At 35.7% G+C, this 22,078-nt stretch overlaps 2 protein-coding genes across 6 annotated transcripts in view; both read left to right on the top strand.

Moving 5' to 3' along the window:
• LOC132156721 (golgin subfamily A member 4-like) overlaps window positions 1-3,981 on the top strand; it is a 37,886-nt gene extending 33,905 nt beyond the window's left edge. For all 5 annotated transcript variants that reach the window (XM_059565701.1, XM_059565700.1, XM_059565702.1 and 2 more), the window contains 3 exons: window positions 981-1,078; window positions 2,371-2,457; window positions 3,327-3,981. In XM_059565701.1, coding sequence (XP_059421684.1) covers window positions 981-1,078; window positions 2,371-2,457; window positions 3,327-3,341 — 200 coding nt within the window. In that variant the 3' untranslated portion in view covers window positions 3,342-3,981. The remainder of the gene's footprint in view (window positions 1-980; window positions 1,079-2,370; window positions 2,458-3,326) is intronic.
• An 876-nt stretch (window positions 3,982-4,857) lies between these two features.
• The window catches only part of LOC132156722 (integrin alpha-9-like), an 84,262-nt gene continuing 67,041 nt past the window's right edge, over window positions 4,858-22,078 (top strand). Inside the window, exons 1-4 of the mRNA XM_059565705.1 lie at window positions 4,858-5,308; window positions 6,648-6,775; window positions 13,547-13,653; window positions 19,756-19,879. Of these exons, the coding sequence (XP_059421688.1) occupies window positions 5,121-5,308; window positions 6,648-6,775; window positions 13,547-13,653; window positions 19,756-19,879 (547 nt within the window). The 5' untranslated portion in view covers window positions 4,858-5,120. The remainder of the gene's footprint in view (window positions 5,309-6,647; window positions 6,776-13,546; window positions 13,654-19,755; window positions 19,880-22,078) is intronic.

Here is a 22,078-nt window from a genome sequence, read left to right on the forward strand (position 1 = left end):
CAAGTTGGTTTTTGTTCATTCACAGTCTCAACGTCTCCTGTTCTGTTTCTGCTCTCACTTCTTTATCCATTAAACGCAGGATGGAAAACGGAAAGGCCCCCACCTCGACTGAGCCTAAGCTTCTTGTGTTTAGCCACAATGCTGTCTTTACAGTGCTCCAGTGCTGCTGCGAGCCGGCACTCTTAATTACAGCCGCTGGAAGTGATTTACAGGCTGATTATTGCCACGTAATGAATGTATTGAGTGTATGAAGGCTTGCTTATCTTATTGATGTCAAAGCAAGGGAAAATTGTCCTCAATCACCAGCACACATTCTGAAAGATGTACTCTTGCTGAAGCTTATACTTCAGATTTGAAGCAACCCTCTAAACTGAGGTATTAAACTCGGACTCATAATTTCTTCTGCATGCTTAAAAATAGAGCTTTGGAAAGGGGGGTTTTCATAACAGTGCAACGGGAGAACCATTTTTGGTTCCTCAAAGAACCTTTCAGTACACAATTTAAATAACCACTTTTTTTTCTCTCCTTGTGTGAAGAACATTTTAATAGTCTAAAAACCCTTTTTCCACAATAAGAACCTTTTGTTAAATGGAAGTTAGAGGGTCTTTATGGAATCATCGATGCCTTTTATATATATATATATACATCATGGTAAACATGTTCAATCTAAAAGTCTAGTTGCATTTGTAGCAATGCACATATTTTCATATCTGATCATGTGATTTGCATCATGTCTAACTCTCTTGGATCAACTCTTAGAAGATGATGGTTGGTGTTGATTTATAAGTTCATCATCTGGCTGCTCTGGTTTTGATTATGTTCAGCAGAACTGGAGTGAATGAGGGACCAGCCAAGTTTTTGAACGAGCTGTGCTTTAAAAGAAAGCAACTGTTTCTTCTAAAACTGAGCTTAATATCTCTAATGCTCTTAGATTCTCTGATAAGGATTATGATGAATCTGCTGTTTGATTGTTTCTACAGATATGTCACACAACAGCGCGGACCCCTTCAGCGAGCCGACTGAATTCGAGTACCTCAGAAAGGTCATGTTTGAGTACATGATGGGAAGAGAGACAAAGGTACATTTCAGGGGTTATTATTACACTTACATTCGGGGAGAGACTGTTTTGGGGTCAATGGGTTTATAAAAAATTAAGTATAATAGAAAATCCAGAAATATATGCTGCCCAAATTTAGGCAGTTAGAAACTTTATCAATATATATTTTTATTTAATTTATTACAAAATAAATAAATGGTAAGGATGGTTAAAGTGATAAATATTAATCTAAAGTTATGGGTTTGCTTATGTAAGTGGATCAGTGTTGTTATTGTTTGCTAAAACTATTGAAATTCTTGTTTGTTTAAATAAAGCTGAAATAAAATGAATTACTAATATTAGATGGAAAATATATATATAATTTAATATATATATACAACTTAATATATCTATTTTACGGGAACAAATTGTAATCTACTGCATAGGAAAGACCCTTTACGGATAAACAACTATGTTTAAAATAATAATTATGCATATCCATGTTGTAAAACTTTCATATTATCTCCCACAATGCACAGTTTGTCCCCACATAATAATAATGGCGTTTGTTAGAGGAAGGATGCAGTAAATAAGTGTGATGGGGAGTCCGGATGAAAGCCTGTAAAATGATTCATTCCCATTAAAAACTCCCACCAGCGTCATTTTGTGTCCGTTTAGCAGGACCCTAATGAGCAAATCTAGTCCGTTTCCCCCTCACTGCTAATAAACACTCTTTATGACATCACACAGGCCACCCTATCAGAGAGCTCTCTATGTATATATATATATATGTATATATATATATATATGTGTATGTGTGCATGCTCTCTCTCTGTAAAAACAATTGATAAAAATTATAAAAGCACATACAATGACTAAAAGTTGAACTAAAGTTAAATTATAAAAACAAAAATAAAATGTGAAAAAATTATAACATTCATTTATTAGAATTTTTCATTAATTTTATAGAAATTAAAATAAAATAAAATGAATAGAAATGTATATTTATAGAAATAAAATTAAAAATAATAGCTACTATAATAGTATATAAACATTTCTACAATGTGTGTTCACTCCTTCGTGCTGTTTTCCTATTAAGACCAACCTATGATGAGACTTGTTTAGTTGAATAAAGACCTGTTAAGAGAAAATGGGGAACATGACTGATGAACAAATGTAATCGTTTTAAAGATCATTGACAGTCTCTGGTCCCCATTGAATGTTTTCCATACTATGGAAATCAGTTGGGACCATCTTCCATTTAAAATGAAAATATAATACTGTAACATTTAATGCAGAATTTCAGCTTCATCTCGTTTTTCTTGTTTCTTCAGACAATGGCCAAAGTTATAACATCCATGCTGAAGTTTCCTCCGGACCAGGCGCAGAAGGTTCTGGAGCATGAGGATTCCCGTGTGCTGGTGAGTGTGTCTTTAGTGTGCTTCAAAGACTCTCTGTAACTCTCCTTATGTTAACAGGCGTCTCAGACGTACAGTAAGCACTGATGCTCAGCCTGCAGTTCATGTGCAGAGAGGGAGCCCATCAGATGCTAAATGAAGCACATATGTGTTTCTTATCGAATATTTGATGGTTAATTATCAGATTTCTGCGGTGTGGTCACTGTTTCCTTTCCAATTGAAATTGCTTGCTCGTGAAATCACACTTCTGTAACAATTTTGATAGCCGTTTAGATTTTTTTTCATGATTTTGAATGAAGTCTCACCAAATCTGCATACATTTGATCAAAAATACAGTAAAAACTAAAATATTCTGAAATATTATTACAATTGAAAATAACTTTCTGCTTTTTTATTTTTTATTTTTTTTACATGCAATTTATTTCTATGATGAGCAGCTGTATTTTCAGCATCATTACTATAGTTTTCAGTGTCACATGATCTTCAGAAATCATTCTAATATACTGATTTGCTGCTCAAGAAACATTTCTGATTATCAGTGTTGAAAACAGCACTGCTTCATATTCTGGTGGAAAAAACTGGTACATTTTATTTTCAGGATTCTTTAAGAATAGAAAGTCCCAAACTCGTAATTGGTTCAGAATAGAAATATGTTTCTTTACTTTACTGCCATGTTTGACCAATTTAGTTCATCCTTGCAGAATAAAAGTATGAATTTCTTTCAAACTGTACTATACATCACAGCCTTGAACCATGATTTTCTACTTGCTATTTGGATTATTTTTATTTTTGCATGTGAAATGCAGTCGCTGCTGTTTTTGGCTGCTGATTTTAATGCATCTGCTTGCAGTAACTGAGCTTCTGTTTTACAGCCTTGGCTCCGGTAAGATGGAACCAGAACCGCTGCTGCTGCTGCTGCTGCTGAGAGATGCTACTGACCTGAAAGAGCCAGCTCTACTTCTCCCTCCGTGTGTGTGTGTGTGTGTGTGTGTGTGTGTACGGTTTATGGTATAAGGGAATTTGGTTAGATTAAAAAATTGAGAGAAAATGTAAAGAATATTCTTAAATTTGTAGCTTGCCAGAAATAATTTATTACATGGATCTTTCTTGCTTTCTCATTTAATTTTTTTTTAGGGTAGACGGTTCTTTCTTTAAAGCTGCGTTTCTATGATTTGATGACTTGTGCAATAAGTTTGACTGTAAGTTTCAGTTTGGTCGATTCTCTCCCTTCTTCCTGAATTATTTCATTTTTATTCCTGTTTTTCTCTGTTTTAAGGTTAGATGAAATTACCCTTGAACTATCTGCACGGCACATGTACGATATAAAGACGCCGGCTCATAGTATGCTGATTGTTTAGTATGTTTTTGTAACTTAATACTGTATTTTCGGGGGAAACTGACTAACTAGTACCACACTTCATATTGTATATAATCATTGTTGGAAAAAAAAAGGCTATAAATCTGTCATAAGGCACTTTGAGGCAGTTAATAAATTTTAAGACAACTAATAAAATTTTATTTACAGTACATTAAAAATCCTCTTCTCTCTGCATGCAGAAGCTCTTGTAACACTGATCTATGTTTCAGTTGTCGGGTAAGACTGGTTAAGCATCAACCTAATCCTCAATATAATATAGTCACTGCTGGCCAATTAATGTATAAATGTGCAATATTGTGGTACTAAATGATTACCACAGTCATTTACCATGATTTTACATTTACATTTACATTACATTTAGTCATTTAGCAGATGCTTTTATCCAAAGGGACTTACAAATGAGGACAATGGAAGCAATCAAAAACAACAAAAAGAGCAATGCAATATAAGTGCTATAACAAGTCTCAGTTAGCTAAACGCAGTACATGTAGCATGGGCTTTTAAATAATATAATAAATAAAAAGAAAACCGATAGAATAGAAAAAGAATAGAGCAAGCTAGTGATAGTCTTTTTTTTAAATGCACCCCAAAAAGCATTAAAGCAATAATCATTCACTTTTTTTTTAAGTGTCAGCCAGTGTTGGGCAGTAACTAACTAGTTACAGTAATATTACTAGTAGTGTAACTATTTACTAAGAAGATTTCAGTAATAATATTACATTTGCCATCCATAAAACAGTATTTATATGTGAATATATTTATATGAATAAATACACACATATAATTATTTAGATTGATACATAACAGAATATATTTCTATAAAAATCACCATTTTATCTTTTAACCAACCATAAAAAACAAGGATCTCCTTTTTAAATAGAAAAGGATGTATACTCTTTAATACACTTTTAACCAAACTTATTCCACAGACAGTATGCTAAACTAATGCGCTGCAGTACTGAGCGCGGTCGCTAGGTGTCGCCAGTGGAAGCGGCGCTGTTGTAATGTGAAATGTGATGCTCGTGCGTAACACACGCGTCAGCGCGAGCGCGGCGCTTTAATGCCAAGAGAAACTCCAGAGACGCAACAGACTGAGCAGCAGAAGAGAAGAGCATGCAATGAGAGCGCTGTCCTGACCCAAACCTCCGATTCACAAACTCAAACCCTGTGTTTGATTCCCAACTTTAAGAAAAGGACGTGGTGTAGTTGTATAAATGTAGTTTTCCCCCATTAACTGTGAAAACTAGACAGATTTAACAGCTTTATAAAGTTCTCATCAGCACTGAGGATGCGCAACAGAATGATGGGACTTTTTATGCGGAACAGACGCGCTTTGGATGTTTTTATGTGTTTGTGTTTGGTTTCTTTGGCTTATTCCTTCAACATTGACTTGCAACACACCTTGGTGTTCCGAGGACCACAGGCGACGTTTTTTGGATATTCAGTCCTGGAGCACGTACATGACAACACACGCTGGTGAGTACATAATCAGAGGCAGAATTAACATGCATACAGTCAGTTATGCGTGTTTATAGATGCTTAAATGGTGAAAATTAGTATTCGAACATTACAATGATTTTAAAGGCGGTCTGAGTCTTCAAAGGAACTTTTTTTTTTGTCTCACGCAACTCAAATGGTCTTTTGGGGCGCCTGGTACAGTAAGCCAATGCTTAACTATCCTAAGACTATATAAAAACAATAGTTGTATGATATATAAATTGATAATGAACAATCAGTACATCAGCTCGAGCGCTCTTCGGTTGCCAAGGTTACCTCCTCCTCAGGTAGACGACACTTTTCTCGAGCATCAGGTGAACATAATCGCGTTGACAGACATTTGTGGTCATTGAAATCTTCTTAATGATATATGGATCATTAAATAAGTGGTCTAAATGTAAGCTATACTTTAAAAACCTCTAGCTATCTCGATAAATAAAATCGATAAATGTCATCACGTTGATGACGCTCGCTGGCACAGTACATCAAATAAAAAATATCTTAATTAAAAAATTTTAACCGTTTTGTATTAAATAAATAATGAAGTTATAAATAACTACTAGAGTAACGTTACTCACTTTTTGCACGTTTAGAAACGTGAATTATTTACGTTTTCTGCGTGAATTGTCATTTTAATTTTAATTTATCATGTATATTATTGCGTTAGATGATAAAATGTCAAACCGAGTTGCATATATTTTAATCTATTAGAAATTCGTTTCAAACCTAGTTGAGCAAAAATGTACAATAATATGGAATAAAGATCCTTCTGCATTTGGACAATGACATTTGGTTTGATAGTTTGTTGTCTAATCTAATACAATGTATTATTCATTCAATTCTTTTGCATTACACAACTCAGGCTAACCAACGATGGTTTCCCTTTCTTTTGTAACTCAACTCTTGAAATTACATTCCAAACATGCAGCTAAATAAATAAATAAATAAAAATCTCTTGTGACTGTGCAGATGTTAAGACTTTCTTCCAAGGGCTGTGCTAAAGTTTAAAGGGAAACACTGGCCAGTGCCCAAATCATTGCCTTTGCTTCAGTGGAGATAATGATGTAACCTAGTTTTTGCATCACTGAATTGTAGAGCCAAACCATGACAGTATGACAAGGCACAACCACCTCCAGTGCTAATTCACTTATTAGACAGCCCTATTATTCATCTTTGACCCTTACAGACAAAACAAAGACCAACAAAGAATAGTTTTGTATTGACCATATTCTGTCTGTTGTCTCAGGTAACCAGTATTGTGAGGTCAGAAGTTGTGTGGTGATGTACAGTGACAGTGTGTTTCTCCTGACGTCTGTAGGATTGTGGTCGGGGCTCCCAGAGCAAACTCATCATTCAGCAGTTCAGTTCAGTCACCCGGAGCCATATACAAGTGTCGGATCCGCAACAACCCAGAGCAGCGCTGCACTGAGATGGACCTCGGCAGAGGTGTGTGTCTCACATGATCTCACCAATATCCAAACTACATCGTAGATCTTACTTAACCCTCATTCATACAGTAAATTCACATAAAGCTCTATAAATACAATATAAAGCTATTCTCAGCTATGTGATTGTTTAAATCATTCTGACATGTGACTATATTATTCTCAGGCTCTAAATATAAAGTTGGATATATATATTATTATGCTCACATAAAGTGACATACATTAAATACTAAATCTTAACTGCTCCTTTTTGTCACAAAAAGTAGCTATATAATTATCTGGCTCTTTATATAAGGTTGGATATAAAAGTTACTCTCTCCAGAGACATACTACAGTATAAATATGCTGGTATTATATATCATATAGCAAATCTTAATGACTTTATTGCTTGTATCGTTGCAAAATCGAACTATATTATCATCCAGCACTTTATTTGTAGGTGGATGTGTATCTGACTTTACCAGCATACAAGATTCAAGAGTTTATTGCCATATGTATAGAAAACTAAGAAACAGCATATGGCAAAAAGTTAAGGACATAAAGATAAAATATCTATGTAGATTACAAATTGCAATTTCAAAGGTTACTAAAATTGCAAGATTACTAATTACTAGTGTGAAAAATGCAAGTAACAAATTTATTGCATGCATAATGTGCACTGTGCACAATGTAAACAAGAAAGACATGCATGTGCAAAGTCCTTTAGATGCAGATTGAGTCCCTGTTGTTGCAATTGAAAAAGTGTGTGTTTGTGCATTGAAAAGGGTGTATATGTGCAGAAAGTATGCCGAGGTATTCTGTAGTCTCTGATGTTATTTGCATTATGTGTGTGTATGAGTGTAGGCAGGATGCAGGGTAATTTATAGTATGTCTGCAGTGATTGGGGGAGCAGCAGATGGGTTTCGTTCACAAGCCTGATGGCCTGTGTGTGAAAACGGTTTCAGCCTTGATGTCCTGGCTTTTACACTCCTTTAGCATCTGCATACAGTATGCTTGCATATAGTGATAAATACCATAAACTGTAGCAAATCTTAAAGACTTTATTGCTTGCATCGTCACAAAATGTAAACTTTATTATCTCCAAGCTCTAATCTACTTAATTTGACTGCAATTCATGACAATATTGTAAATGTTAACCATCATCATGATTTTCTGTAAGCTGCTTTGAAACAATTATGTTTTGTGCTATACGAATACATATGATGTCTTAAATTCATACATTTTCTAGAATCTTGAAGAATCCAGAAGAAGTATGGATTACCAGAAGTAATCTAAAGAACTTGTTCTAAAACGTGTCTAGAGCTCTTTTGTATTTGTAAAAAGGGAAGTGTAAATGTGTTTACATATAATCATTATATCCTGTGTGAGTGTCAGATGTGCTAGTGTTTGACAGCACCAACTGAAATGTAAAACAGCTAGAAGATGCCATCTGCACAGTCAAATCAGCAGGAGTGTTTTCCAGTTAGTTTAACCCGAACCACTGTACCACTGAAATCACTCATGAAATTAAACATGGACATTGGACCGGTCAGTATTTGAAACCCTGTGTGTTTTTATGTTTTAACAGCCATGTGTTGGTCACTTTTAATAACTTTTCTCCCAGTTATAATCAAAAACAGAGCTGTTATCTTATCCTGTTGTTTTCACATTACACCGTCATACTAACACTCATTTTCAGCACTGATAACGGATTGATTTACACTTTTCCTTTTGTAAATATGCATCACACTATGAGCTTTTTTATGTGATGGACAGCTGACAATATTATTGTTTTTTTATTATTATTACTGTGCAATCAATTTAAACATCTGTAGTCTGGCTCCTGAGGTATTTTGATAGAAATGATGAATGGTTTGGCTAATATTTTCCGAGCGGCTGTGCCAAGGATTCAATGTGTAGAGATTTCTTGAAGCTCCTTTCTTGTGGTGGAGAGATGAGAGCGGTTTATGTGGCTTTAATGCACCCACTCCTGCTTGTGCTGTGTCTTCGTATACTGACAGAGCACACAAGAGCAAACGAGGCGTGTCCTGGGGCCCCAGCTTTGAGTTTACATGAATCATATAGAATTAGCCCCCGCAGGGCCCCCCTTGAGAAATATTGCTACTGGTATGAGGGAACTAGTGTTCGTTTCTCTGAGGTGTGGTTAAAGGAATAGTTCACTCCAAAAACCTTAAGGGATAAGTCCATTTCCAGAATGAAAATGTCCTGATAATTTACTTGCCCCATGAGCATTTAACATGCTGCATATGTACTGCAGAGCTAATGCTAGATGAGTATTTGTGGTTAAAAAGTGTGTATATATATATATGTGTATGTATGTATGTATGTGTGTGTGTGTTTGTATATATGTTTATATATAAATAAACAAAATGACCAATCGTTTCTCTAGAAAAAGCCCTTAATACTCAGCTGAGATCATGTAGAGCCCTTTGAAGCTGCACTGAAACCGCATTTTTGACCTTAAAATCGTTGGCCACCATTGAAGTCCACTATGAGAAAAAAAAACCTGGAATCTTTTCCTCATACAAACTTAATTTCTTTGCGATTTGAATAAAAAAAAGACATAAACATCTTTGAAAACATGGGCTGAGTAAATGATCAGGAAATTTTATTCTGGAAGTGGATTTATCCTTTAAGGTCATGTGTGAATTAGTTGTGGATTATTGTGATGTTTTTATCAGCTTTTTGGTCTCTCATTCTGACGGCACCCATTCACTGCGGAGGATTCATTGGTGAGCAACTGATGGAATGCTGCATTTCTCTGAATCTGTTCTGATAAAGAACAAAACTCACCTACATCTTGAATGGCTTGAGGATGAGTACATTTTCAGACAGTTTCCATTTTGGGGGAACCGCCTTTAACTTATGTGACTATTTCTTCTGTGGAACAAGAACATTCTGCTAAACATCGTACACTATATTATGTTCCACAGTAGAAGAAAAGTCCTGCTGCTTTGGAACTTACATAAGATTGAGTAAATGATGGCAGAATTTGACAGTTTTCAGTGAACTATTTCTTTAAACCTTCCGTCTGTTGTCAATTTATGAAGAATGTTTAGTGACTCTTGTGGACGGGGGTCAGATGATATCACAGTACCATGACTAGACATTTACTCATCTGCTCGCAGACACAAAACTATTTATCGCTTACGAAATGGTCTTGATCTTTATAATTGCAAGCATATTTTGAGCAATTCTTTGGCTGTACTGCAGATCATTTCTTCTCTTTTTACAGCCTTCATTGAGGTTCACTACTGGTAAAGTTAAAAAAGGCATTGTCCTCAGTTGTTATGGGAGGTAATTCTCCACTTTCTAGTATGTTTCTAAGCTTCATTAAATACAGTAATTATGCTATTTCCGTTGAAGCAACACAGAGCCCATTCAAAGCTATATTTAGGACAAGCAATTACAATCTTTATTTAGAGTAATTGTCAATTGATTATCTGCTGAATGAGGGTTTATTGCACTGAAGGATATGTTTAATAGTGGACTATAAGAATACATCTGTTCCAAAACCTTTACCTAAACGCCATTCATCATTGGTGCAATTTCATTACAACATTTTGGCCAATTTCTGAGGCACCATTACACGTGTTCCTTAAGAAAAAGACAAAGCAATTGCAATTATTTCAGTGGAAGAACTGGAATAAAAGAAGAGAAAAATGTTTATTATAGATATACTTGCTTTAAGCCCAGGCTCATTGGAGAAAAAAACATGCCTTTGGCAACATTTCTGCAAAACGATATTATGTTGTTCTGTGCACACGTTGTGACCCGTTCTAAGTGAAATGTCCAGTGAGTGGCTCTAAAAGCACAATGAATGTGAATCTGGCAATGTTTTATTACATTGGTTATTGTATATATCGCAGCAGTTTGGAAATGAAATGTCTGTTGAGTGACATTGAAAGGATAATGCACTTATTGCATTTAAAACTAATGTACCACCTACACTAAACATTTGAGCTCTTTTGTGTTGTGTTTTGATTCATGTTTTATACGTGACTCGAACCAGAACGCTTTACATCTCAAGTGTGACTTTTACATACATTTCTGCCATATGTACATTAACTGACAGTCACCACTGATAAGCTACTACTATTAAATATATTGTTGAAACTTAATTTTCTGTAAAGCTGCTTTGCAACGATTTGTATCATGAAAAGCGCTATACAAATAAACTTGAATTAAATTGTTTTGCTACCACTAGTGTTCATTTCAGCTGGAAATGCAATGAATTGTATGTATAGGCACATTTTTGGAGCAAAAATGTAAGTAAAGGCGCATTTTTACAATGAGCATGGGTTTTTTACATTTAATACAATAGTGCAAATTGTACAGAAATGGGGTAAAATCTAATTAAAACTAACTAAGCAATATGATATTGGACTGAACTGTTATTGGATGATCTGATTTGTTTAAACAGTGTTAAATAGATCAACCGTCCATCTTAGTTGACCTTCATGATCAAAGTAGCATGCACATTTGTTTTCTTTCAGTTATCCGTTAACTGACCAGCACACTCCGGCCTCATGCTCACTCAATACACACTTCCAGATCTCATCCTACTTCCCATCCACTCACTGAGTGGTTCACAACCAGAAGAACATGGCGCTCAGGACCCACACAGATGCGAAAACAAACACGACTGTTACGAAGATGGCCGGAGGGGAACTGGGGTTGCTGATTTGATGAGATGTTTATAGTCTGAGAAACTTTCCTAGCGCCTTCTTATTTGAAGTGATTGCCAAGATAAAGGGAATTCTTCTCGGGGTGTTCCTGCAGTCTTTAACCCGTGAAATATATCTGTGTTGAATAAGCAGTGTTTTTTGGAAGGTGCTATGCTGCTAATTGTTGAAAATAATGTGTCGTCCATATCCCATGCAAACTTCATCTTGGTTTCTGACAGTTTGTGTTTCCCTTCTAACTTGAGATCTGGCGCTCGTCGTTGTGTGCTTTGGGTGCTTCACAGTTTTGGGGGCAAAAGCATTCATTTCAAACAGCCTAAACAACATGTGATTAGAACCATTCCCACCTTTGACAAGCTGCTGTTTAGGAGGTAAAAGGTTGTGTCCTGATGACTTTGTGCCAAAAAGACTTCTTTTTGGTTAGTGCTCGTCTTGCAGATGGACCAGGATCACCCGAATATATTCTACATGACACTGCTGTTTAAATGTTTGGGTTCAGTAAGATTCTTAGAAGTTTGAAACAGCAAGGATGCACTAAACTGATCAAAAGTGACATTATAGACATTCATAATTTAAAAAAAAAAGATTTTGATTTCAAATAAATTGTTTTTCAAAATTTTCTATTCATCAAAGAATCTCGAAAAACAACATTAGTTTCCACAAAAAACGAAGCAGCGCAACACTGATAATAATAAGTAAATCTTCTTGAGCAGCAAACCAACATATTAGAATGATTTCTGAAGGATCATGTGCCACTGAAGACTGGAATAATGATGCTGAAAATTCAGCTTTGTTTCACTGAAATAAATTACATTTTAAAATATATTCAAATAAAATACCATTATTTTAAATTAAAAGAATATTTCACAATTTTGCTGTTTTTACTGTATTTTTTGATCAAATAAATGCAGCCTTGTTGATCAAAAGAGACTTTTAAGAAAAATCTTACTGACCCCAATATATTGAATGGTAGTGTACTTGTATAAGTATTGATATAACTAATAATAATAAACAACAAGCTGTTTACCCAATATTTGTGCTCTGTATGCTTTATCTTTTGTTTATTAGTGTTTTGTTTTTAACATCAGACTAGTCGATTCGCATTGTTTGTTTGAGACTTGTACGGCAATCCAATTCACTTTTGAGGTTCCAAGACTGTAAGGATGTTGTCTTTGTAGGCAGTAGACTGCAAGACGATACTAGTTTTTGGGCTGGTGTGAAGATTTCTGGTTTATGCATTGATTTATTCAGTCAAATCTGGGTGGGAGTAGAATATGAATCGCAATTCAATTGAGAATTATGCAGACATAAGTCTCCATACTGATGCTGTCAGTCTGCTGAAGAGAAGGAGAAAAGAACCAAAGCCAAAGAAAACAGCCGCTTGTCTCGGGGGCCATCACTCTTTTTCCTGTGGACAATCACAGTTTGCCCCTCAGAGGGCCGCTGGAGCTCAGCGCTCATAGATAAACATTAAAGCCTACCCTTATGCTTAGATAAGCTCCCTGCAGGAATAACACGCCTTGCTCATAAATCTTCCATTTTTGCATAGTTAAATAGCCAAAATAGACAATAGAATACTTCCAAAATAGATCATGTCTGATTCAAGAAGCTGATATCTCATGGTTTATATTTTCCGAGGTCACCAATGTTTTTTTTAATTTTTTTTAAATGCTTTAGATTTCAATAAACAGACTGGGGTGGGTTTCCTGTAAGGACCGAAAGCATAAGTAGATTGTGGAAATTGTCAGCGTTGTCTTACAATGCTTCTGCTCGCATCTTTTTACTACTACATTGTGGGATTGGAAATTGATTTGGCTAATAGAAATAAAAATGGAGCTTCTAGTAGACCAGTTGCCCATCATTATTGTGAACACTGAAGTTTATATTTTCATTTGATACACGCATAAGTTTTACACTGCAAATATTTTGTGTACTTATCTTATAAACACAAAGTGGTCTCAAACATTGACTGTCTGACTTTTGTTTCAAGCTGTCTGGTCTTGGATTGGTTTTATTATGTTTCTCATTACAGACAGAGATGTTTATCTCTCTGTTGGCTACAGTAACGTTCTCATTCTGTTCTCTAGGAAATAAGCAGAGGGAGTCCTGTGGGAAGACGTGTCAAGGTGACAGAAATAACGAGTGGATGGGGGTCAGTCTGGCTCGACAGGACAAACCCAATGGCAAAATTCTGGTATGTTCCATAGTGAAGCAGAAAACACAGATAACTTATTTATTTATTTAACCTTTATTTAACCAGGAGAGTCCCATTGAGATTAAAAATCTCTTTTTCAAGGGAGCCCTGGCCAAGAGGCAACAACATTTACACAATTATAAACATACAAAGAAACACAGGTTATGAAAAACAATTGCACATTATTGAGGCAGTCTCCATTGCTTTCAGCTTAGTTTTAAAAGTGTTTAAGGAAAAGAGCTCAGTCGGTTTCTAGTCCTTCTGCAGCATATTCCAAGCAAAAGGAGCCGAGTGGACAAAGGCTTTCTTCCCCAACTCAGTGCGGGCAAAAGGAACAGAGAGCAGCAGCTGATCATTTGATCGCAGGGAGTAAGAGTCAACACTTCTCGAGGCAGTAATCCAAGCATAGCTTTGAAAATAAAAGTTTACCAATTTCCTTGCCTCCTAGTGGCCAGAGAGGGCCATCCCATTCGTGAATACAATTCACAGTGATGCGTCATGGCTCTACAGTTAGTAATGAACCTCAAAGAAGCATGATAAACCATGTCCACCATTTGAAGACATGAAGAAGAAAACAAGTAATCCTTCCCAACTGTGACTCTAAATTCTGATTCATTCTGAAGCCATATTAGAGTGGCTTATAGAGTGATACTGAAATCATTTTGTAGGCCAACCCGGAAGTCATCATCAAATTGTTTTTTTCACATTGGATTCTGGTTTGGAATGGTTGGATTGGATTGGTTTTACAGAAAATTAAATATGTGGCCAGCAAAAGTTTCTGCACTGTAAAGTTTCAGGAGTGACTACCGCATTTAAATGCGGGAGTGCATTCCTTAAATTACAGTTTTGTTTATGTTTGGAAGGTTGCTCTTGAAGGGTTGCCATGTCCCCATATTATAAGCAATGCTTATTAAACATCTTCGGGTTTGTTTTTGGGTGAAGCGATCCAGTTTATGGAGTTAATAAAGTAGGCATGTGCAGGTTGTGATATTATGATATAAGGCTTATTTCCATGGTTTTGCATTTGGATTTATGTTTATTATTGGCTTGTTCTTAAGTGCTGTTTTTTTATTGCAAGATCTGGCAACACTAATGAGTCGAGAAGTACCTTGTTCACCAAACATAGAATTGTATTGTCTAAATACAATCTCCAGAAATAAAAACCTGAAGTTGGGCTATAATCAAAGTTGCAAAACTAAGTTTCTGACTAATCTTTCAATCCTTCTTTTTATATATACTGTATACACAAGTTGGGATGCTTACAAGGCTGTAAAAGGGACTTGATGAGTTTCAGTGTGACTATGTTTAGCATCACCAACAGCCACTGTAGTCCCATTTAGACACTTGTTCACCTTTTTCAAGACAAGTAAAAGCTTAAAAAATCACAAGCGGGTTAGTACTGAGGTATGTTTTAGAATAAAATATGAGCATATTAACAGCTTGTGTTAATTACAGACCTTGTTTCAGGCATTTAACCAAAAACCCATTCAAAAAACCTGTTGACTCTGGGTTGATGAAACCAGAAGTGTGAAAATATGAACTACCCAACTTCTGGGTTTGAGAGCTTATTTTTGCAGCACTTAATATTGCACAGAACATTTACTTTGAGCAGGCAGATTAGAAAGGAAACTTGTTCAAAGTTTCCATAAAACATGAAGATGAAAGACTCAGCGTTAAATAGGTTAATTATGATCAATGTTGTCTGGGTTTCTTAACATTTGAGTGATTTTGTGTATTAATCAGAATAGGAAATTAATGTTTTTTTTCCAATGAGAGTACAGTATACTTTTTTTGTTTTTGTAATAATAGCTTCAAGCATGCTTTATTTAATCTACTGTTCCCCAATTTTTGTTCTTAACGACCGAATTTTCAACATCTCAGCAGCAGTTTAACACAAACCACATCGACTTGTAAAACATAGGCAGAAATGATGAAGCCATCATTGTTCTAGAATGTTTCATGACAACCGCTTTGTTAAACTCTTGCTGTTCTGTACATTAAGAGAAAGCTTTTGAAGTGAGGGTCATTTTCTCATGATGGAGCTCCAGAATAGACACTTTAACTGGATTTCTTCAGGCTTGAATTGTGTCGTGGTGAACTCCTTGTTACTTCTCAGCTGCTGTGGGGGTTGAAGTCTTGAGCTTCTCTTGGTTTTGATGGGCGTCTTACAGGAAGGCAGAATCAGGGTGGTCTGATCAGAGGCAAGGACACTTACAGCGCTGATATGTTCAAATCAAAGAGGTTGAGTTGTAATGATGGTAATTTGGTTGGTAGATTAGTATTTACAGGTCAGAACCGGATTAAACATATGGGTATTCAGGCATGTGCAAGGGAGATGCTAACACAATCAGGAGGCGTTTGGCAGGAGATGTGGCACACCGATGTGGTGATGTGGCATAGCTCATGCAATCAGATTATAGAGATAGAACTATTTGTTTTTTATAGTCTATTTCACCACAGAGGTGACTTTGGGTTTTTCAATATTTTGAATGCACCATAAGCTTTATGTATGCTACCATTTGAGGTCAGGAAACTGATCAAAAGAGACAGTACAATACATTTTTGGCTTTAATGAAGATAATGAAAATATCTTAAGTCTGTTATGAAAATGAATGTTAAACATAAAAGTATGACATTAAAACCTGTCTATGAACTGATTATAACACTGTTAGATTTTGATAATTTAAATTCTCAAGGTGAATTCACTAGGCCTATAGATTTCTATAAAGTTCCCATTATAAAGGGCTTTTCACAGTGATCGTGAAAATCTGCACGAATGTTTGGCGCAGTGATGCATTTGAATCAAAACAATAGATCCATTCTATTCATACTGGTTACAATTTTTTTTTATTTTTGTCAAGGAAGAATATCCCGGTTAGAGAGAAGAAAGTGGATTTTGAGTTCTTTTTATCGTTGGTATTTGAGCACAAAATTATTCTTTGAGAACATAATTATTTGTCTTTATACAGAATAACATTATTGTCCACTGGATTATGTGATCTGGAGAGCACCGTCCATGATCTCTTGCCTTTCCATATAGAGAAACATTTTTTTACCAGTGAAATATTAAAGCAAATAGACATATGATTATGAAGATATATTTTCTGTATGTATTTTTATGCAGCTCATTGTATTTTTATAACAATAAATGATGTTTATGACAATCAGGTAGCGTTCAGTCTTTTATAAAACATACAAAGAGTGCATGTCTACCTGTTATAGAAATCAAAATCCATTTTAGATCACATTTTAGATTCATTTTAGATCCATTTTAGATCACACTCACTTATCACTCATTTACTTTTATTCGGAAGTTATGACAAGCACTCGATGATGGTTTAAAGTGGCGTTTAAGCAAAAACTTTCATAATAACATACGTTTTGAAATGTAGCTTAATGCTGTTTGTACCTCTTATTATATCTTCATATGTATTCTTGTGAGCATTATGGATATATTGTGTTTCTAATGAAGAACCAATCTTAATTTAATGCTGTACATTGAGCAGCGAAATTCAGACTTTGCTTCAAAATTGCAAGACATAGCACAGAACTGTGAGGAAAAAGTCAGAATTGTGAGATGAGTCAAAATTTTTGTATGGTATTAGGGATATTAACATAATGCAAGAAAATAAGTCAGAATTCTGGGTTTCGATCTTGCAATTCTATCCTTTTGTCTTCTTTTTTTTATTGCAAACCTGTGGAAACCAATTTCTGCCATGGATCTGCATTTTAGGCTGTTTTTTTATTCCATGGCAAAAACGAGCTTCCACAGATTTGCAATGAAAGGCATGTGTATACAAAACATATTTTGTGTATGACCTAAAAGCACTTCAACATGTTGATTTTAGATGTTTGTGTTTACAGTGTGTGCCCCACCGCAACAAATAGCAGTATTTGAAGAGATTCACGTTTATATGTAAGGCATGTAAGAGAGCTGTTGTGCAGATGTGACCAATCAGCTCTCATTATGATAAGCCCATGATCAGCGGTGACTCAGAGCCTCTCAAACTCGTTCCTGATTTAGTTGAGCATTACGTGTTTCATTACGTCTGTCCTGTGTGTTTCCCAACACTGGCTGCCAGGGAATAAGTTGGAGTTTGTTCATTTGGTTGTCATTAGGCTGAGGTTGTTTTATTGACGTTCAGCTGAGATGGTAATCGAATGAGTTTAGATTGAGCGGACTGCTTTAGGCTTCAACATAGTCAAACAGACAAGCAGTGTTTCTCAACACAAAATAAACTACTGCCAGATAGTCATCTGACATCACGTGTGAGCGTTCATATGAATCTGTGCGGCTGTAATGTCTTTAACTCGGTTGTTTATTTCAATGGACTGTGTAAGCGCTTTTGGAAGATGAGAAACAGGAAGCTAAACTGTTTTGGAGGGAATTTGGTTTCTCCACAGTACTGAGCTCCTCGATGAGGGATTTGATAAAAAAGGGAAAGGAAAGTTCGTGGCATATGATCATGGGACTATTAATGAGCAAAACAGATAGGTTTTGGTTTGTTGCTTGATCATTGCCATATTTTTTCCTAGGGTATAATGACTTGATTAAAGTTGAATTCGGTCTTGTTACTCCTTTTTTATTAATGGTGTTTGCTGAGACAAGTACTGTACCACTATTCTATTTCTCATAGAAACACATACTGTAAACCAATTATACTTTGATGTGTAAACAGTTTGTGCTATGGGGATGAATATTAATGCATATCTAACCGAGAGTAGTGATGTTATTGCAGTATTTACATGTTGAATTCCAATTGGGTTTTATTCTTGCGTCTACAGTCTGTAATGCACAGAAAACATGTGCATGTACAAGTGTCATGAGAGCAGAAAACAGCTCTGATGTGGCATTTTATTCACTTAGAAGAATAAACACATGCCGTTAAAGCTCATGCATTATTTATTAATTGGGCTTGGTATCTTAAAATTATAATTATCATTATCATTATTTATTTAATTTGCTTTCCTTTGTCTTGGTCGAAAGTTAACAAAATCCATTTCTATAAAATATTATTTTTTACATTTTATTTAATCAATATTTTATAAAAATGTTTATTGCATTATTATTATTTTTTTTATTATTTGACCTGTTCTGTTGTTTTCTTGTGATCATGACTTATTTTCTGACGGTTTTTTATATCCTAAAAGTTATTCAAACAAAATCCATCCCCCCAAAAAATATTTTTTATTACTTATCTGTATTTTTTTTTGTTTTTATGTACGTTTTATATTTTGTATACATTTTTCTTTAATCAGTATTTTGTACTTTTGTGATTTTTGTACTTTATGTACATACACTTTGTACGTTGGGATATTTTGATTTATATCGTATCTTTACTTCTCTAGCATTTAAAAAAAAAAAAATAAATCAAGATCAGCATGAAAAGTGTTATGTAAAAATCTTAAGGAAAAGTATGTCAAAATAAGGAGAACATTGAGATAGAAGTATAATGCATAGACTCTTTGGGTTTCTGTAACAAACTTATAAGCCTAACTGAAGCTTTAACATCATTCTGCCTTTCAAGAACTTCCTTCAGTGATTTCCGTCAGGAGATGACGCTCTGCTTTAGTTATTATCCTCTGTCTATGACCTTTCTGCTTTCTCTCTCTCTCAGTGTCTTTCTGCTCTCTGGCTGCCTTAACAGTCTTGAGCGCTTCTGTTGTTCCAGAGATCAGACCTGTTTGAATGAAGATGCTCAGCTTTCTAAAACCACCGACCCTCTTTCAGTGGACATATTAGATCCACAGCCGTTTCCAGACTTGGCTCTGTGATCTGGTTTTGCCTCAGAATTTAATTTGGCACTGGGATACAGAGAAGAAGCTTCGTCTGTGTATCCTGTTTGTTTCTCCGTGCAATTACTATGCTTGCTGATGAAGACCTGATGTGCGAGCTATATATACTTTTGTCATGCTAAACATCATATTCAAACTGAGGCTGCGAGGAATGTAGAGTCTGTTTAATGGGATGTAATTGTACTGTCTTTTTCTTCATACCCGGCATTCCTGTCAAATTAAGTATCCCAGCATCTACCATGACTGACTTCTATAGTCTATAGTCCCCGTCTCTCACTCTTCATCTTTTTCTTGTATTGTCTGCAGGCCTGTGCTCACCGCTGGAAGAATGTTTACTATGAATCGGAGCATATCCTCCCTCATGGATACTGCTCCGTCATCCCAGCCACTCTGCAGGGCAAGTCACAGCCTCTCATACCCTGTTATGAAGGTATGACATGCTCTTTACGACTTTAACTCATCATTAGTTATTTTGCTCAGTTATCTTTCAGGATTATTTATGTACTATTATAGTATTTAATAATATAATATTTTGTGTGTGTGTGTGTGTGTGTGTGTGTGTGTATACATACATTATATTTAATTACAACAAGACTATATCGACAGTGACGTGACATAGTAAGAAGGTCATTTTTGCATTTTTGGTTGAAATGCAAATAAAAGTGAAATAAAAAAAATTCAAAATGTAATGTAGCGTTCTGCACTCTCTCGAATACTGTCATCATAAACAATAGGGCAGAAAGGCAGAAAAAATTAATTTTGCGTTTTAGACAGCGAGATTCACTGGGCTCTTGCTAGACTGAAATCATCCGTTTCAGAGATGGGGGAGGTTTGTTGCTCGTTTTCTGTATGTCTTAATCCCAAACTGAATAACCATATTGTTTTTCACGCTACTAAAATGACCAATGTGAAGAATGTCATGAATATGATGTGTCGTTTCCCCCACACAAAAACGCAATTGACATTAATCGTCATTGTCACTTCTAATTTTATAAAAAAGATGCCTTAAATGATACGAGAAAATACTTTATTATAATTTCAAGAGGGCTTAAAACGTGAGGACAGAAAGGCAAAAATCTTGTCAATACAATGTCAAAACGCGGCACAGGTGTTTTTTTTTTTTAATAGCACAATAAAATCTGTTTTAAAGTGAATAACTCAAGTATGTAAACATGTATTTTACCACAGTTGTAAATTGCTGGAAAAACGTAAAAATGCACCTTTGAAAGTGCTTGAAAATTGCTTGAATTTTACTTTGGAAAAGGGGTAAGAACCCTGGTGTTAGTGGTAAATGCTGAAGCAAATATAGTATGACACTGTACAGTATAATGTATTGTGAGGTTGTTAGTGTTAGTGGGAGAAAGTCTTCATCAAACTAGAAGTCCAGTAAACACTCCACCGAAGCAGACTGTAGAAATTAGTCTAAGCCTTAAAGGCACAGGTTATAGGACCTGCCACTAGAGGACGCACTACCAAAACAATAACAATTGCGTGGTTTGATGACGCTAAGAAGGAACATGGAATGATGGGATTTGTTGTCTTCTACCCAACCGCTGACGGCCATCAATCAGACGGAAAGATAAATCATGGATTTAATGCGAGTTCAGCGATTTGCGAGAGTAGATTACATACAAAGTCAATGCAAAGACGCGATCAGACTATGGATCAGACGCGTCCTCGCGTGGTTACAGAGATGTGATGCCCCACGTTTGGCTTGTATGCCGCATAATACTAATCTTGTTGATCGTTATAATAGCATACGTTTTCTGTAAAGATACGAATCAAAACAACTCGCCTGTCGAGTAAAACATAAGCGAGATCGGCATCTCTTTCTAGTTGAAGTTTGTCGCAAATTACTTCTGCATTTGTCCACGACACTGTTGTCATGTGGTTTCTACGTCAGTAAAGGCGGTAACAAAGGATAACTAACATCATTAGATTCATATCCATGCTACATACTCCCATACAGTAGGTGGCGGTATGCACCTGATAAGCCATGGTTGCAATCTGCCATAAAACTAAGAAGAAGAAGAAGAAGAAGAAGAAGAACTAACGTCATTGACAGGCGACTGCACTGCCCCGTGTCACTGCTTAGAATGGGAATTTTCTCATGATTTACAAGTAGTTGAAAACATTAGATATATTGTTAGTAATCAGCTGGACAAAATATATAACACTAGCCTAGTGGTTTTTTTATATTTTACTGCAAATATCTTACAAATTGTACCTTTAAAGGCTAAGTTCACTTAGGCTGTTTTTACTTACCCCAGAGGCAACCTAGGTGTATATGACTCTTCTTTCAGACAAATCCAGTGTAATCCATATAAAAAATTGTCTTTGATCTATCAAGAAGAAAAGCATATACATCTAGGATGCCAAGGGGGTTGAGTAAAACACAGCCTAATTTTTATTTTTGGATGAACTAATCCTTTAAACCCTCAGAACAAGTTAGATAGACAACACCGTTTACTGTGGCACATGGACTTCACAATGAGTTATGGCACCCTGAACTTCCTCCAAAACCTCAGACTAATGTTTTCTTGAATCAAAGCACTGGCACCTCCAGAGTCAGAAAGAAGCAGCACGCTTGGAGAGAAATATGACCCGTCAGGCTGCGTGCAGTATCTGG

Source organism: Carassius carassius, chromosome 14, assembly GCF_963082965.1.
Source record: "Carassius carassius chromosome 14, fCarCar2.1, whole genome shotgun sequence".
Taxonomy (NCBI): domain Eukaryota; kingdom Metazoa; phylum Chordata; class Actinopteri; order Cypriniformes; family Cyprinidae; genus Carassius; species Carassius carassius.